This window comes from Lottia gigantea (assembly GCF_000327385.1).
Source record: "Lottia gigantea unplaced genomic scaffold LOTGIsca_50, whole genome shotgun sequence".
Lineage (NCBI taxonomy): Eukaryota > Metazoa > Mollusca > Gastropoda > Lottiidae > Lottia > Lottia gigantea.
Window position 1 is genome coordinate 338,291 of NW_008709716.1, and position 19,587 is coordinate 357,877.

At 30.8% G+C, this 19,587-nt stretch overlaps 1 protein-coding gene across 1 annotated transcript; it reads right to left on the reverse strand.

Annotated features, from left to right (window-relative positions):
- Window positions 1-648: 648 nt before the first annotated feature.
- Window positions 649-19,531, reverse strand: LOTGIDRAFT_234381 (hypothetical protein; the record flags this gene model as incomplete). Its single annotated transcript, XM_009062207.1, has 33 exons — window positions 19,320-19,531; window positions 16,828-16,909; window positions 16,555-16,649; window positions 16,282-16,376; window positions 15,975-16,029; window positions 15,661-15,746; window positions 15,441-15,527; window positions 15,221-15,288; window positions 14,316-14,439; window positions 13,816-13,944; window positions 13,485-13,610; window positions 13,143-13,235; window positions 12,179-12,278; window positions 10,364-10,425; window positions 10,086-10,160; window positions 9,749-9,875; window positions 9,443-9,544; window positions 9,034-9,108; window positions 8,795-8,901; window positions 8,426-8,509; window positions 7,997-8,182; window positions 7,469-7,646; window positions 7,179-7,253; window positions 6,569-6,656; window positions 6,120-6,298; window positions 5,798-5,937; window positions 5,044-5,232; window positions 4,325-4,400; window positions 3,951-4,035; window positions 2,492-2,610; window positions 1,730-1,821; window positions 1,281-1,366; window positions 649-781 (listed from the first exon to the last, which is right to left on the reverse strand). Exons 1-33 carry the CDS (start codon window positions 19,417-19,419, stop codon window positions 649-651), a joined length of 3,498 nt encoding a protein of 1,165 aa, XP_009060455.1. The 5' UTR covers window positions 19,420-19,531.
- Window positions 19,532-19,587: the final 56 nt, after the last annotated feature.

Sequence of the window (19,587 nt, forward strand, 5' to 3'; positions counted from 1 at the left end):
AAGAATAGATAAAGGTGAAACATGAGTAAAACTGGAAAATATTTTCATTGTAGATTTCAAATTTGCCCCCTGTGACAATACCCTGCTTCCATGCATTTTGAATTATATTTATTTAATGTGGACCAATAAATAAAAGGCTGAATACCTGGAAAATCTCACAACAGGTTTACTGTAACTTAAACTAGGATTATCTTTATTACACTGACATTATTATGTACTGAAAAAATACACCTTGACTATAACTATGTAATAGAATTTGTTAAAATAGACATTCATGCGAATAGATAAAATTATTATTAACAACAGGCATTGAAGTAGTTCTCCCATTCATTTTGCCAGTAATAATAAATTAGTAGACGAAAAAATGTGAATATACATATATCGAGATCTATAAAACTTGGTTTGGCACAAACAACAAACAAGAATTCTAAAATTAATTTAGTAAATGAGTTATATTAAATCATTAATAAATACTTCAACAATAAAATGCATATTTGACGAACTTAAAACTGTGCACAGTAACCAAAGAACACTTTTTCATAAGATCATTTATTTTATCAAAATGATGAGTGGTTTCTCATAAATACCCCAAAATTAATTTATCTTATCAATATAAGTTAGAAACCAATATATCTTAGAAAAGTTTTTTCAAGAAGATTTTTTGCTGGTCATAAAATGTTCACGTAATATAGGTCTATTTTTAGTATCAGTAACTGAAGTTATTATAGATTTACAGAAGAAACATTCTTTTTTATTCATCAATTGTTGAGTTATACAGGTGCTGAAAAAAAAATATTATGTAAAATATTCAGTTTCCAGCACGCAACAAATGGACAGCTTCGCCATTCGTTTGACCAATCAGACCTTAGTCTCAGAAACAGATAACTTTTAGCTGAGCTAATTAGTAAAAGTGTTTACAGCTCAACATTGAAATATGGGCCTTCAAGTCCATGTGTATCTACAGTTATCTGTTTTGAAAGTTAAAAAGAAAACTCAGCTTTTCTTGAGATGTGAGCTATTTTTGAAGGATTTTCGTACCATACCTTTCTAGAGCTTCTGAAGACCATTTGCATATATTCAAGACTAAAATCAACTCCCGAAAATAGTGATTGTCTCTTTCAATCAATTCAACATTAATCCTTTGCCTCTCTATTTATCAAAGATACCTTAGAACAATTTATGTTATTTCAGTTCCAGCATCAGTTGTCCATCTTGGGAAATTTTAATATACAGTTTCTGACCTATTCAAACAGAAGTAGAATCAATTTGTTTTTACTTACCGACAAGATTGATGATTGCATGGTACAAAGATGGCAGTTCTAATATTAGCATAACAAATTGTACAAAGATCTTCTTCTTTTATTTCCTTTTTTAAAATACAATTACTTTAGCACTCTTAATTTAATTTTTTTTTTATTAAATTCTTTAATACCCGGTATTTACATTGTCATCATCAGGTATATAGGTATGCTTCTTATCTTAAAAGGATACATTGGCCATCTGTTTGATCAATCGTACCTTAGTCCCAGAAACCAGGATTTTATTTGGCTAAGCTAATCAGTAATAGTGTTAACAGCTCACTGTCAAAATTTGAGACTTCAAATACATGTGTGTCCACAGTTATTATTTTTTTTTTGGAAGCTAAAATTATCTTCTTTTCTTGAGGCTCTGTCATATATCGAAAAGATATTTGAACAATTAGAGTTAAAAAAAATTCATTAAAAAGTACCTGTGCTTGCTTAGACATGATATTTTCGTGTTTTTTGAGATATACTATCAAACTTTCAACGTCTTGTATCTCTTCACTACTGATCTCTTCAACTGAAATAAAAATGACATTTATTCTCCTGTATCTTTTTTATTTACTTGACACAACCAACATCACACAATATTTAGTGAAGAGAAGTTGGTCATAATTTTAATTTCCCATTAAATAAAGATCTTAAGGACCTTTCTGAATGTCAACATCTTGTTCAAATCTTATCATAGAAAACTACCTTTATCTGTAACTATAAGCATCCATTTAAAACTTTGGACTGACTACCTTTTTGAAAATGGAATAGCAATGACAGCATCAAAGCAGTTTTCAACCTTGCACATTCTTATCAACATATGTCCGTAAAAGTGAATGCATTTTGTGATGACCTGGCCATTTCTTTCAAAACAAAGCTAGGAAACCCAAGATCGAAGTTCATGCAAATTTGTATGGTCATATTCAAACTTGTTGGGATTACTTTGCAATATGGTCAAGTTCCATACACACATCTCAATTGTAGGTTGACAGTTTTCAGTCATATAAAAAATAATGTTACAATCATGAAATAAATAACGCTACTATTTTGTTCAAAAATGATAAAATCAGCTGAAAATTCCTACACCTAATTCCAGTTGTTCACTGCTATCATGTGACATTCTGGTGGCTTGTTGGACATGATATTTCTATAGCTTTTAACATGGATAGTAAACAATTTTATTCTATTTTAATACTTACATCGTTTAAAAGAAAATGGCTTTGAAAATTTACTTGATCTTTCCTCATCAAAAACAAACTCAAGAGATTTTATCATAAAACCAGCATCAGTTAATAATGCTCTTGTAGCTCTTTCTTGACTGAAAAATTATACATATATAACACGAAATTATTGTAATTAGCTTTTTTTCGACAATAAAATACATTTATTCTGCATCACTATTATAGATCTTCACCAGAAGTATTATATTGTGGTTCTATGCATTTTTCCTTTTAAATCGTAACCAAGTTATATAAATTCAATAATAACTTTGCTAAGAGTACTCAACTACCTTTTATGTGGTAAGAAAATAATCTTGTCAAAATTATCATCTCTTCTTGTGAACATGATCACATACTCAGATTCCCAGAAAGGCTAAATTTCATATACTATTACAGAAATCCTTATCTTACCCTTCATGTTTATATTATTATGATAATATGACTGAATTTATTTGGAATGTAGTGTTTATGACGACTTATAGTTATTGTTATAATTAAGAGATTACAGAATTCTTAGTGCACTGAATTATTTATGAGACAGAAGTAACAATTTCTTATCCAATTGTTAAGTTATATGAGGAATTCAACAAATCATTCTAACAATGGTGTCTTCCCACGAAGTCACTGCTAGAAAATTACAAATTGCCACGAAGTCACCGTTTTATTTTCTTTGATGATTTACAGTTATGCCGCTACGGGATTAAAGGTGTTCGTATGAGAGATCGTATGATAGACATGAGTCTCTTAAAATGAGAAAAAAAGGGCTGTTTCTTCCATTACACCCAGTGTATTTGGTGACGAACCCAGCAGTGTGGTCTGCAACGGCAGTATGGTAATGATGAAGAAATAACCCAATTTATCCGAAGGTGTGCGGTATTACCAATAGTTCCATACGATATGGTTGGGAGTGTTTTATGGGTGATATGCCAGACCCCAGATTAGTAGAACTTGCAGACTACGTTACAAGTCAATGGCTGGAGGGTGTTTATGGATTACATGAATGGAACCATTATGGTTCGGACACCCCAAGAACTAACAACAACTTAAAAGGCTGGCATAGCCGTGTAAAAAAAATTGTAGGAAAAGCCCACCCCAACATGTTCGAAATCATTAATTTCTTGAAAGAAGAGCAAGATGCCATGGAAATAAGGATGGTAAAACTGAAATAGTAAATGTTGTAAATAAATGAATTAGTTGAAGAATATTGTTAATTGGCTATAACCCGATTTCATCGGCTTAAGTGTACTATGATAACACCCAGTAATCCTATTGTTCTCAAAATCCATTTTTTTGACAAAATTCCCACGAAGTCACCGTTTTTGGTTTCTATGTGGTTAATTAAGACCCAAGCGGTGACTTCGTGGGCATGAACCCTAACAATGTTTTCACAGACAAGAAGTGTAAAATGAAACAAAGTAAATAATAATTATAACAATACCTAGTTCCTCCTGATCTACCAATTAACTGGACTAATATTCCAACAGCAACAGTTAATATCGGGTAATATGTCACACTATCTAAACCTGAAAGTCAAATTGATTTTTCTATTTTATATCCACCACTCTTTTTAACCTGTTATACAAGGTAAGATAGGCCAATGGCAGAAATCAGAAATGCTAATATCATGTTTCAAAACACAAATTTAAATGCAATTGCTATCACAAATTGTTAATCCCTGTCTCAGTAAAGGAATTTCAATGACATGACTCCAAGGTCTACAGAAATTGATACCATAGAGGCCAAGAACGCCAAGAATGCATTGAACTATCAGTTAGTATGGCAGATCCTTATAGTATAACAATAAATTGTTACCTGGTATTGGTAGAGGAGATAGATTTTCAAATGCTCCATTTTTAGTGGTTATTCTACTTAATACTTGACTCAATAACTGAAAAATTCAAATTTACTCTTGATTTGGTACAATTGTACATAGGGCAATAACTTATTTACAAGTTTGTCTTCATAGTCCTAACAATGATAGAGCCTTTCCAATTTTCTATTGAACATAAACTAATTGGGTTTTAGACCATATAAACAAAGTTTAAGTTTCTATTACCTTCACCTATTAAACAGCAGAGCAGTATTTAATTTATTACAGATTATATATATGTTATTTATTATATGTAATTGTTCTGAAGCTTAGTTCTGCATCATTGAACATAATCAATGTTGATTTATAAGGATATAACTTTATATATATAACATTGTGATATCAAGGTACTTTATAACTATAATGAGAAATATGCAATTAAAGGACAAGAAATTGTTGTGATTTATTTTTATACACCTTACTATAGTTAAAGTAAAGATATTCAACCACTTTAATTTTTAATTATCCGGTTTTGAGAATAATTAATAAAACATAATTCCAAACACAAATCAAAAATTAAAGTGGTTGAATATCTTTATTTTAACTATAGTAAGGTGTATAAAAAAATCACACAACAATTTCTTGTCCTTTAAGCTTTATCTGTTCTTAATCCTTTTTCTATCAAAAATAAAGGTTCTTTTGAACTAATCTGAATTCTAACCTGCATAATTCTTTTTAAGAATAATTCAGCAGAAGATCTACAATAATCTGTAAATAAATCTGGTGCTATGGTAACCACCATTTCTAATACACGTAGTAAACACACAGAGATCTCAAAACAAGCAGCACAGATCTTTAATTGACGACTTTCTATATATAGGTGTTCAGTTCTACTAACCAATATCTGTATCTACACAATAGTCAAAAAAATATTGTTAATTAAAATTTATTAATAACTTGAACCAAAGATACTAATAATTTCTTAGCAACTGAATATCAATAGGAATTAATATATAATCCTTGAATGACATTTAGAAGTAGATAGATAGAACATTATATAAATAAAACACTAATATGGATATACTACTGCTCTTTAATTTAAGCAATGTTTCAATTCACATACAGGAATCTTTTTCAAGTACTAATTCCTGTTGATATTCTGTATGTGAATTGAAACATTGCTTAAATTAAAGAGCAGTAGTATATCCATATTAGTGTTTTATTTATATAAGGAATTATTATATAGTAATTATATAGTAAACAACTCTTCTATGTTTCTAATAAATTCTAGTTTAATCTTTTCAACATTTTGCAATGTACTCTGATAGAATGAATATTAGTTTCTTTCTTTCCATATTGTAAGATTTTTAGAAACTTCTGTATAAAAAAAATCTTTCAAGAAAAATTCAAATGAGATCAGATATCTTAAATAAAATTTCAAGTTATTCAATGATAAAAGAAATATTTCTCTTTACCTCTTGCATTATACCAACAAATTCTGAGAAAGACCAGTTGAGTTGATTCATCAAGGTATCTAGAAATCTGGTAGCTGTTGGTTCATCATCTAATAATATCTTAGCTAGTAAACTTTGTAATATCTGAGAAGGACACGGTTCTGTAAAACAATACAGATATAATAGTAATGATAATAATCTAAGCAGATTTACACTATTAAACAGTTTGATAAAATATTGTATATTTTTCAACACTACCATGATCAACATAAAACAAATGCTTTTGGTTTTACACATGGTTATTTAAAGATGGTGTAGCAGATACCAGATCCATTTTACTTACTTTGTAAACTCACAAAACTAAATTCTGTCGGTTGAACTTTAGATGGGACTAGATTAGGTAAATATCTATATCGGAATCCAAACCCACATCCTTTCCATAATCTGACTAATATCCAATTAGTATGAGCCCAAGATCTATTTTCATATGGTGCTATTAATGCCCTTATCATTGTTTCACGGCTGAAATATAAGGATATACATGTACAATACTACTTGTATGTTTGCACAAAAACACTCCAAAATTTCATTAAGACAGGCCCAGGAAAAGTCCATTTAGTAAAGCGAGTCCGACTGTAACACATGCCCAAGATCAACATCCTGTAAATTCTATCTGAAGTTAATAAAAATATGTAATCCAGACTGGTTATAATTTAATAAATCTAAGCCATAAACTCAAATATACATTCAAAAAAACTTATTTGGAATACAAAGGACAGAAAGAAAACTCACTTTTGCATAGGTAATGTTTCTAGTATATGTAATGTATTAGGGTAACAAGTAAAACATGCCAATGCTTGAACTAAACTATCACGAAGATCTGAAATAAAATGTCTTAATATTAACTCGGACCTAAAATGGTGACTACAAACAGCAGAAATTCAATAATCATATTATAGACCCATCTGCTTCATTGCCAGTGTAATTAAAATTAGACGAAACTTTAGTTCTGTTTGTCAAATTAACCGTTGACCTAACCAGATAAACACTGAGTCACAAAAGCAGATGTCCTCAAGTTAGATCAAAAGGTTATTTTGACGAATGTTCAAGAGAGCTGTCAGTGGACCCTAACTGAAGTGGCTATATTAAAAATTAAAAACTAAGAAAAATTGGGAACAAAAGTTTGCTCTAATTTTAATTAGACTGCTTAGTTGCTAATTTATGGCAAAGTTTTTAGTTCTAATCAGTGGTAACTTCCATATATGTATATGCAGGACTGGTATGCCTGGCTGTTACAAAATTTGGGATAAAATTGAGATTACATTTGACAAATATAACATTTTATGTTTTTATTGTAAGACTAAATGTTCAAAATTTATAAGTGAAAGACTGCCCAACTCACCATTGCTAACTATCTTACTATCAGCAAAATGGTTGGTTAAAAATGTTGCATATCTTCTTAACAAATCCTCATGACCTGCAGAATACAATAGAATAATAATTTCTATTATAATTTGATTTGATTAGCTTCTGAAAATCTGACAATGACAGAAAGGTGTATAAAGTCTTCACAACCTTCTACACAAACAAACTAGAGAATTTTCAACCAAACCACAGCAGTTTAAATCCCATCAAAATTGATAGAAAAAATGGTATTAAAGTCAAATAAAATAATATAGAGATATAACTCACCATCAAGAGATTCAAAAGGTGTAGTTGGATGTATGAAATTTTTTAAAGCATTATATGCATTAACACACGTTTCAATATAAAACTCAGGCATAAATTGTAATAAACGTCTGTATCTGGAAGCTTTTTCTACTGTTTTTAATACCACATTCAATATCCAACAAACATCTTCTTGTTTTGACTAAATACACAATAATATACACATTATAAATCTACACATACACTAACAATATGTTTCTAAAATAACTTGTATCTTTAATACAGCTTACTGACAAACAATAGCTTACTTGTCTATGATATAAATTTTAATTTTATATGTCAAATATTGTCTCAAGCAATATTGTATTTGTTTTTCTAAATCTAGATCATATTGGTAGAGGTTTGCTACATGTTGTAGACATAATAAGATAAAAATACAGCTTTAGATGTCACTCAAAGATTAGACTTAATTCCTCAATTCATCATCATCTTGACAACAATGACTTGCTAATGGAAAATAATAACCTATAGTTTAAGCACTTTGAGCTCTACCTGTATAATTGCATCAAATACATTAAAAACTACGAACAACGTTAGTCTATAATCCAGATCAAAAATAAAAGTCTGTACCCTAGAATATATAACAGATATAACCCAGCCCATATGTCTAGCTTGTTCTGTTATTTTTTCTAAAAATACTTCTTTGGCTTTTAATAGATCTTCTTTAACTTCACACATCTACAAAAAAAACATTTTATGAACATATCACTTTAATCTAATCTTTGGTCAAATTGCTACACAATTTGTGACCAGTGGGACCCATGGAATAGTAAGCAATGATTCTCCTTTAAAATATGTACATGCCTCTGGTTCATCTTTCACAGAGACTTATCAGTGTTATATAAATTGATAATACCAATATCATTAGATTATACCATAGTGAGAATGAATTCAACTAAAAAAGAATGAAGAAAAGTTTACCTCTTCAGGACATTTGTCATATTTTTCTTGTGTATCTTGTAATGCCAATATAAAATCTCTCATATTATCTCGTAGGGCAACCATCTAAAAAACAAGTGAAACATACATGTAGTCAACTCACAGAAATCACTTCCGAATATCTACATCAATAACTAAATCAAATTTATATACATATCTGAGCTAAATGTATTTCCAGCATATCTACCAGCACAGTAACATGAACCTAATCACATTCCATTTTCAACCTTGGGGGAACTTTAACATGAAGAGTCTGTAGCCCACTGGTCCTCACCAAGCCACCTCTGCCTCGCTTCAGGTAAGAAGATTCAAATGTTCTTTAACTCTAATCACAAATGCCACAGTTCTTACCTTTCCTAATTGTTTATGAGCAGCACTATGATATAATATAACTAAACCATCTAGTAAATCTATCAAAGAATTTCCACTTGGAAGTTCTGTATCAGGATATTCTTGACCTGGTGCTAATAATCAATAAAACAGTATAAGATAATCTCTAAATTGGAGTAAGACAATTAACATTCTGCTCTCAATTCTTCCTTCATTTTAACTGCTTAGAAAGATTATAAAGCTTTAAATTCAGAACTTACTTGGCTCAACTGATTTGACTTTAATATCTTTTCCATCATCATAAACAACTAAACCTTGGGCTTTGTTTACTTCACCTAACAAACAAACCAAAAAATTTACCAGATCTCATGAAATATTTTATCAGGAGAAGTAGCCTAAATATTACTAACACCCAACAATTATCTTCAAAAACTTATAAAAATTCACTTTACTTGCTGGTTTTTAAAAAAAATTAGCTATGACGACCATGAAGCTTTACAAGACCACAACTAGAAATATGCTAGCATTAAGTGTATTCTATTGTCTGAGCTCAGCTGATTTTTATTCCGAGTTGCAAATATCACAATCATGTAGTTGTTGTAGGTCATGTAATGAATAGTACTGGAGGTTAAGGTTAACAGGAACTTGAACTAAAAACAACCAACAAACCTCCTAAAATTCTATTCAGATGTGACATTAATCCACCACATCTTTGAAAATCGAAATATTCACGACTATCTGACCAAAATTCTTGCACCGGCATAAATGCATCTGAAAAATTACAAAATATAATTATTTTATGTATGGTGTGGTTTCTCATCTTACAATACATTATGAACAGAGACTTCTAGTCCATTTGATAATAGGATTAAGAACAAGTTATAAAAGTACACAATTAATCAGAGTCTTTCTTTTAATCTTCACAAAAAGAAGTTCTTCATATCTTGTTCTAGCAAATCATGAGTTTAAACTAACCTTTACTATGTACAAATCTATTTGGATCTTCTTGACGAAATTTATCCCAGTAGTATCTGACAGCTTGTACCAAACGATGATAAAAACATAAATTAACAGCTAGTGGACATGAATGCACTTGTTGTACCTGAAATTAAAGGGATGCTTTAAATTTAGTTTAATCTAAGATGCTAGACACAAATAGCAATATAGGCCTACAGATGTACACCAACTCAATAGAACTGGTTCAAAAATATTACCATATTACCTGACATAAATTGTTTTTGGTAGAATCATTTCAAATCAATCCGCAGATCCACAAAAAGACATTGAAGATAAATAATCTAACAATACTTACTCGACTGACTCCACTATTTTCTCTTAAAAATGATCTAAACTTCTCTAAAAATATTACTCTTGTAGTTTCATTTTTCTGTCAAATATAAAATTAATATTACCTAAATACAAAATATTCTTTTTACAAACAATAGGACTGCTTTTTTGTCTGAATATGTCAATTATGTCACACTCAAATTCTGTGATCTAAATTTTATTTCCACTTTTATAGATTCAAAATATAGGTAAAAGAGATGATTTCAGTTTGTTACTAAATAAAAACGCCTTATCCTATCCTACCTCATTTAAATCATTATGTATTAATAAAATTTTCAATATTTCAACTTGTATTTCTTCAATTTCTGAAAAGACAAATAAAATAAAGATAGCTTGCGAGGCAAGGTAACATACGCCCACTGGCAGCTGTCAGAAATGATAAAACAGTCTTTAGTGACTAAATTACAAATTTTCTCATATTGAAGAAATTTTATTAGTTTGAATTCAATGATATATATATTTACTGCCAGTTATTTATGCTGAGTAATTCCACAAAATTTTTTAAAATCAATATCAATAACCCAAATACAACAAACAATTAAATCACACAGCTCTAATCAAGGGCAAAAAACAACTTTTGACGCGTGTTTACAAAGTCAAGGGCAATACCTCCAAAAATGTTCATCAAAAATATCTCAAGTTAGAACTTGTCTGAGATCTTATCAATTCCAATGATCACACCAATTTTCATCAAAATCGGTTGAAAACTAAAGCTTCTATTGTGCTCACAATCAAGTTTTGACGCGTTTTTCATAAGTCAAGGGCAATAACTCAAAAACCGTTCATCGAAAATACGTCAAGTTAAAACTTGTCTCAGATCTTATCAATTCCATTGATCACATCAAGTTTCCTCAAAATCGGTTGAAAACTGTAGCTTCTATTGTGCTCACAAACAAATTTTGAAGCGTTTTACAAAGTCAAGGGCAATAACTCCGAAAGCGTTCATTGAAAATGCCTCAAGTTAGAACTTGTCCGAGATCTTATCAATTCCAATGATCATAACAAGTTTGATCAAAATTGGTTGAAAACTGTATAGTGCTCTATAGTGCTCACGAACAAATTTTGACGCGTTTTTACAAAGTCAAGGGCAGTAACTCAAAAACCGTTTATTTGTAGCTGTAGCTTCAATCCTGCTCACGAACTATTTTTAACAAATTTTGATGCGTTTTAAAAAAGTCAAGGGCAAAAACTTAAAAACCGTTGATCGGAAATGCGTCATGTTAGAACTTGTCCGAGATCTTATCAATTCCAATGGTCACACCAAGTTTCATCAGAATCGGTTGAAAACTGTAGCGTCAATCCTGCTCACAAACTATTTTTAACAAATTTCGAAGCGTTTTAACAATGTCAAGGGCAATAACTCAAAAACTGTTCATTGAAAATGCGTCAAGTTAGAACTTGTCCGAGATCTTATCAATTCCAATGATCACACCAAGTTTCATTAGAATCGGATGAAAACTGTAGCTTCAATCCTGCTCACGAACAATTTTTAACAAATTTCAAGGCGTTTTAAGTCAAGGGCAATATCTCAAAAACCGTTCATCGAAAATATGTCAAATTCGAACTTGACCCAGATCTTATCAATCTAAAGCATCACACCAAGTTTTATCAAAATCAGATAAAAACTGTAGTCTCTATAGTGCTCACAAGAAATGTTGACGGACAGACGGGCAACGACAATATACGACCACATATTCATGTGGGCGTATAAAAATTACATACATACGGTTTAACTGAAATATAGTGCTCACAAGAAATGTTGACGGACTGACCGACGTACATATTCTTGTGGGCATATAAAAATCATACAAATATTTCTATCAATGATCACCCTTAATATATTTCCAGTGTTAACATTCTCCATGAACCTGTTCACTCATTCTAAGTTTGTTAGTTGGAAATTGAACAACCAATCTAATTCAGTTGTCCAGGTACAAGACTGCTTTTAAAATGTAAGGAATTGCCTCATGGTAATCCAACAATCTTCAACTTGAATCATCGTCTATTGATGACCCTCTTTGCAATTCAATAAACATAAAAAAATAAAGCAATAACAACCTTCAATTTTAGTGCGTAGTTTTTCACAAGATGCAAAATATTTTTTCTTTTTTTCCAATTCTTCAGGAGAGTTTTTCTCTTCAGGAGGTATTTCTTCATCCTACAAAATTGATTTATTAGACAATGGTTGCTTCAAGGGAAGTCCTGGACCAGATCTTTATAATGATAAATCCCTTATCTCCCACAAGCCAAAAAAACTGACACCACGCTATTAAATAAACGCATCTGTGGTAGACTACTGTATTGTTCCTCCATATGTTTCATGAATTGTTCCAAAATGCACCACTTATTCAAAACACCAGGAATAACTTGAGGGAAATGTCTAAAATAAAAGTCTGCTAACTTGTCATACATCAGTTATAACAGCAGTTTTCTTACAAACTTATTACTAACCTTAGATTGATTTTCCCACCATGCAACAGGTATCATGTCTGCTAGTCCTGCATCATCAGGTGGTTTAATGTGTAGAAACATTGAAAACTTCACTTTATCAAATGTTAATATCAGTTAAGGACATCAACATGTCATAATCAAGAGCATATCAGTCAGAAACAAAAAGCTCCAAAATATTTTGTGAACTGAAGACAGGCAAGGTCTTACCTAATATTTCTTATATTATTGTCTACTGCTGTTCAGACAATTGAGAGCTCAAAGTCAAGAAATGTTTATGAAGTTCTAGTAAACAAGACACATCATATCGTTTTGTTTATAAATCTGATATCTTTAAAAGGATATAATACATTACGTAGTAAATATTGCCTGGTTTGTTTATGACATAATATAGCTAATGTTATATATAAATATTTTTTCTGAAAAAAAACCCATAGAGCAATGATTAATTACAAAAATAAAGTACAAAGCTACATTTGTGAGAATCATCAATCTAATTTATTACGGTACCATGAACTGTATATATATCTAGGACAACTTAAAAAAAACTAGTATAATCTTGAATAGTACTTACAGCATGTGTAAAATCTGATGTAACAGGAGAAAATCTGTAAGCTGATAACAAACATATTACTAAATTCTCCATAAATGACTTGATTTCAAAATCCTATAAAATGTTCATGATACCAATATAACAATATTGTTGATAATATACTATATGAATATCTATTTTCTAGGCCAGGAAGATATATGTGCAAGTTTGGGACAATTTTAAACAGAGAATGCTATGTCCACTCTATCGTGAGGTAGTTCAAGTAGTAATAAGCAAGTCTGACAGTCAGACTCTGACTTGTATGTGTTCCCCTTTGAGCTGAGTTGTTAATCAAACAGGGATCAGGATTTAAGATTAACTTACCTGTAATAATGTCCATGATAAATCTAGTAACTGACAGACATATGGTTGATCACTATGAAGATTATTATAATCAACTATTTCTGATATATATTTTAATAGACATGCTTCTATAACATACGCACTTTTCTACAATATAAATATCACTATTACTTTTATTACTATTGTATAGAAAAATTCGAATTTTTGACTGATCATATGCTCAAATAAAATCTTAATAAATGAAAGTTATAAGATAAAGTTGGTTTACAAGACTGGAACAATATACATATATATATATATATATACATAAGTAAATTTTGACTACATTACATGTTAAAGAAAATTGACATACCAATAAAGGACCTAAATGTTCATATATATGGGAGGCGAGAAGTAGGCCAGTACACCGATGCCCTCTATTTTCTGTAAGAGGAGGTAATATTTCTTCTGGTTTGCCACCAATAACATTAAGACTAATCACCTGAAGAAATAACATGACCTCAGTAACACAGCAATATAAAGAGTCAACTTCATGAGATGATTTTTCAGAATTATTAGATTTAATTTTAGGGTCTTCGAAGTCTCCTAAGATATTCTGATAGTTGAATTCTCCTTCCGGTACAGGGTGTATGATAATAATCCATGAGTTGTAATATAAGTAGATTAGATTCTATTTTAACCATTGTCCTGGACTCTTGATGACAACCTTTATCCTGAGATGTTTGTCAATAGGATAATCTCTGTCAAACCCAATTGAATATACATTGGAAAATTGACCAAAAATCAAGTCACTTCGAACAAAATATTACTGGCGACCAGTAAGTTTATTTCACAGAGGTGGTAAAGTCTCACCTTTTCATCCTCTATTAACACTGGTAGAAGTTTCTCAAGATATGAAAATAATACTTTGGCTTTAGCTAATTCATTGACACAGGGATCTTGTAGTGGTTTGTAACCTTCTATAGGATATGTACAACTAGTTAAAGAAATCAATAGTTGTATCAAAAGAATTTCAACAATTCTTGCAAAGGAGAAGATTGTATTGTCATCTCTTTGCTGACAAACTACAATGTAAAGTATTGCAATGAACAAAACAAATTTTGTCAGGTCATTTGCTGATATACCCATTGTTTACTTCTGACAATTTGGGGAATTTTAACAGGCTCAAGCCAAAATGGTTCTGCTGTGGACTGGTGTGCTAGACTATGTTCAAGAGACAATGTTAATAATATAAAGAGATAAACTAAAAGATAAAAGGTGTTATTGTGTTATTTCTCCCCATATGGTGAAACAAGAAACATCACAAAACCACCATGAAATAAGGACAATTCAATATAAAAAATGTATTTCAAATAGATTTTGAATCCCATTTGAATGTTAAAGGATATCTAAGTGGAGTTCCACCAAAGTTGGCTCTAAGATTTTCTGACATTGAAAGACTAACAGCAGGAAAATAAGCTAATCCTGGTCCTGAACGAACAGTAGAAAATGCTTCTCCCATAGTTTTACCATTCCTGCAAGAAACAGATCAGTCTAATAAAATTTTGGAAAAAAAACATGGCCTTGAAATATTTCCATTTGGAATGAAATAGATATAATTCGATGATTCGATGAATTTTTTCTAAAGGCTTATTATTACAGATATATTAGATATAACTGATACTAATTGGATCTGTTTTAATATTGTCAATACCCAGTAGTTGATAATATACACATGCAAAGAAAACTGTGAAAAGAATTCATAAAAAATAACTTACCTATAAAATGTTACAGTTCCATTATCACAGTCCATAGCACAACTTATTACATCACCTGTTAACCATTGCTATTATATATCAGTAAAAGATAATCATAGTAGTTAAAATCTAACCATTTGGAATGAAATGAACATAAAAAATTCTTTTGCACTTGCACGAAACAGAATTTTCATCTGTATAAGATCTCTAAATGTATAAAGTATTTGAAATATGTCCCTACCTCACCATATCTCTGTGTTTTAACATTCCATTTCCTTAACCGACTACCATCATAGGCATATGAATCAGCTGTATCACCAACACCCTCCTGAAGTTAAAGCCATCGATAGCAATTCATGTCATAATTGAGACTGTCAGGTAAACTGTAAAGTGTTTACTTCCGTGATTTTATTAGAATTTTATGTTATAAGTTATTTTTAGTAGACAAATAAAAACTATACCTCTTGTGAAAATTTACAGTTCAAGGTACACCAACCAAGTTGCATGACACCTTTCGAACCTAACCATAACTCATATATCCATTTCCCTAAAAAATTCAATTTTTTTGTCTTTTCAATGATATGTTAAATTATTATATACCATTTCTTACAACTGTTTCTTAAATTAAAGAAAATAACAAAATGTTAACAAGCCCATTTTAGAAGTAAACATAAAAAAATTGGAATAACTGACAACCAATGCATGAAATTAAGAGACTATGTGGTCATACAGAAACCTGGAGAGCTGGCATTGATTAATAACAAACAATAACTACCTTTAAAAACACAACAATTAGCTCTCATTGTACTAAAGTTACTTAAACTGGATAGCTGCAAATGTCAAATAAAAGTATAATTATACAAGTGATAAATATTCATAATTTATTAGACATGAACAATGTAAAAAGAATCAGAATTTCATCCTTGAGAGAGTGAATGCCATGACATGAAAATAACATCCACATGGATCAATAACATAGTTTTTTTTACTTTTAATAACACGTTTCTGATCAAATAATTATTTTGTTATAAAGTAAGCTTACTTGAACTAATAATTATGACGAATATAAAAAAAAATGTTACCCCAAGTCTATCAGGTTCTACTATTAATGTACCAACATTAGACAATATATCAAACATAACTTCAAGACCACCTATCTTACCATAATGACAACTTTCTACAAAATAGAAAATTCTACAATAAAACATATTCAAAACATATCTGCCACTGACACTCTGATAGACTTAGTAAACAATAGTAATTGATTGTCATTAACACCAACAGCACCAGTTTATGATGGGGTCTATTTGGCATAGGATTCAATTTGTTCATAAATTATAAAAGACTATAAGTACCTGACATAGGCTCTTCACAATCAGCTGTACCTTCTATAGAATCTTCCAAAGATTTTTCTATGAAAGTTTCCAAATTTTGAAGTGTTGGAGGTTTCCTGAAAAGATTTATGATTATTTTTTTTTTTTTGGTATTAAACTGATCTGTTGTGAAGGAATAGTTGATCTAGATTTACTTAAATTTCTTTGACTTGAACATTTCAATCTATACAGCACTTTACTTACAGTATTACATAATAAAAAATGTACCAGTACTGGGGTACAAAAAGAACTTACTGAAGACTCGAAGCACCAGCCTCAGATGATAATTGACTTGTTTTATTAAATACATGGTTAAGCAGGCTATATGTATGCGCATCTGAAATTCAAAATACTTCATTCAATAAACAAATAAAAGAATCCATAACTTGTATAATATTTGTTCATAGAGATAGGAAGAATTATAGGATGATATGATTATGCCTATGTTTTCAATGGGAAGTTTGTCATCATTGACAACAATTTAGATGAAATAAAATGAATGGAAGATTATATACAAAGGAAGACGGGCAACGCCATACAGTATGCAGCGAAATTTCCCAGGACAGCAGCATTCTTGGTGATGACAACCTGTCTGGTGCGGACACCCTATGCACTTTTGATCATTTTCTTTCATATCTTTATATACATAATTAATTGTGGTATCTATTAAACTATTTTATTGTTATATTATTACAGTCAAGTACCCTAATTCCGTGCTAACCTTATTTCTGTGTTTCCGGGAATGATAAATAATTTACATGGGTTATCTCAACTAAGTCTACCTGGAGAATTTTTCAGATCGTTTCAAAGCAATATCAATATTTATTATCTATTTCCAACATATACAAAATGGTGGATTTCAGTTATTACCAAATAGCACAATTTTTTATCAGAAAATTTCCTTAAAATCCCAAGCTGTAATCGAAATTCCATGTGACATCTGCTAGAATATAATCCAGTGAACAAAGTCATGTGACAAACTAGCAGATTCCACTTATCATATTTTGTCAGTCACTGATTTTTTAATTAAATCATTGTTCTTTGAAGGAATTGTCATAAGTTATAAATATTGTTAAAGATAAATACTAAGAGAAGTCAATTATATCACTGGATATCCATACAACATGTTTTTCTCGACTCATTTATAGATAATTAAAACTTTGTAGTTTGTATGTGAAAACAGGTGACACAATGATGGATTCATAAAGAAATTCGACACAATCTTATTTTAATTATTTTATAGAATATCTGAAGAAACATCTAAGACATAAACATTTTTTTTATGTTTTTTAAATGTTGACGAAATTTGATGTTGAATACACATAAGTCAGTGGTTCCCAATCTTTCTCAGCCTTCACACTCCTGGAGCAATCAACTGGACCTTTAAAACCCCAAAAATTTGTTTCATCTACATTTTCAGCGTATGTTGATGTGAGGTGCCTCTCAATTCAAACAAACAAACAAACAAACAAACAAAATCTTTGCCTAAACCAGTTGGCCAAACCCCTGACACCCTAGTCCCACACATCTAGGGGGTCTAGGTTGGCAACCAGGGACATTTAAGTGCAAGAATATAGGTTACACCACTACCAACAACACAGAATCATCCATTTGAACCAATCCAACTACCAAGACTACCAACAACTACCTAGTTTGCGATATCAGCATCCGCTGGAAGCGAACGTTAACTTGTCATCTACCAACCAACCAACCAACCGGTTATACCACTGTAGCATAATATACTAATTTATTTATTTGTTCATCTACTCATTTATATTTTAAGTATTTTGTTACATTGTATTTGGTGATGGATTAGCATAAGATTTGACTTGTATCTGAAACCCTACTTATATGTTATACTCTGAAAAACTTATACAGTGGTGTAACCTATTTTCATGCATATAAGGATTCAACACTGAATTTCGTCAAAGTTAAAAAAACGGAAAAAAATTTTATGCCTTAGATGTTTCCTCAGATATTCTATAAAATAATTAAAATTGGTTTGTTTCGATTTTTTTTATGAATCCCTCACTTTGTCCCATATTTCATGAGTAACCAATTCAACAACAGCAGCAAAATGCTTCACCTATTTTCGTGTACAATGTTTGATCTATAAACAAGTCGAGAAAAACGCGTTGTATGGACACCCAGTGGTATAATTAACTTTAGTACGGTATTTATCTTTAATATCAATTCATTATAACTAATGACAAGTCCTTCAAAGAACCATGATTTAAAAAAAATACTGACTGACAAAATAAGATACATAGAGTGATTTATTGCTAAAAGTCATTGAAACAACATAAGAATATGGCCCACATTGTGTTCCATAGAATTTTTCTACTGACACGTAATCCGCTAGATGATCACGTGACTTCATTCGTGACTTCATTCGTTGGACTACATTCTAGCAGACGACACTTGGAATTCCGAATACAGCTAGGAAATTCAGCCGACAAAAACTTGTGACGTTTGGAAATAACTGAATAACACATTTTAACTTTAAGTCTAAAAAAAATGTGAGCAACAACCACAGCAGCTCCCAAACAACAATTTCGATGCCATGGGAATCAGATGTTTTACATGTTTCTGAGGCTTTTTCTTGGATAATATAAACTGAATAAATTTTTCTTCATAGATCCTCAAATATTATACTATATTACAGTATTAATAAATTATGAAACATGCCAGAAACATTTGCAATAGAGCGAGCCTAAATTTAAAAGTGTCAAGACTTTCGGACTAACCTTCAGATCTCCCGATGGTGCAATTGCTCCGTTCTCCGTCCCGATCACGACTATGGGAAACAGAAGCACTGCTTTCCTTCGATCTCCGCCCTTCGGCCATGGCTCTTTACACAAATTTATTTTGACAACATAAAATAAATATTTATATGACTAAATTTAGAAAATCATATCATAATGTTTTGTTTTGATTTTTTATGGCAGCCATTTTTAAGTCATGCACAAAATGATCAGTCATATAGACTTAATGGCTATTGGATAAAAAAAATTA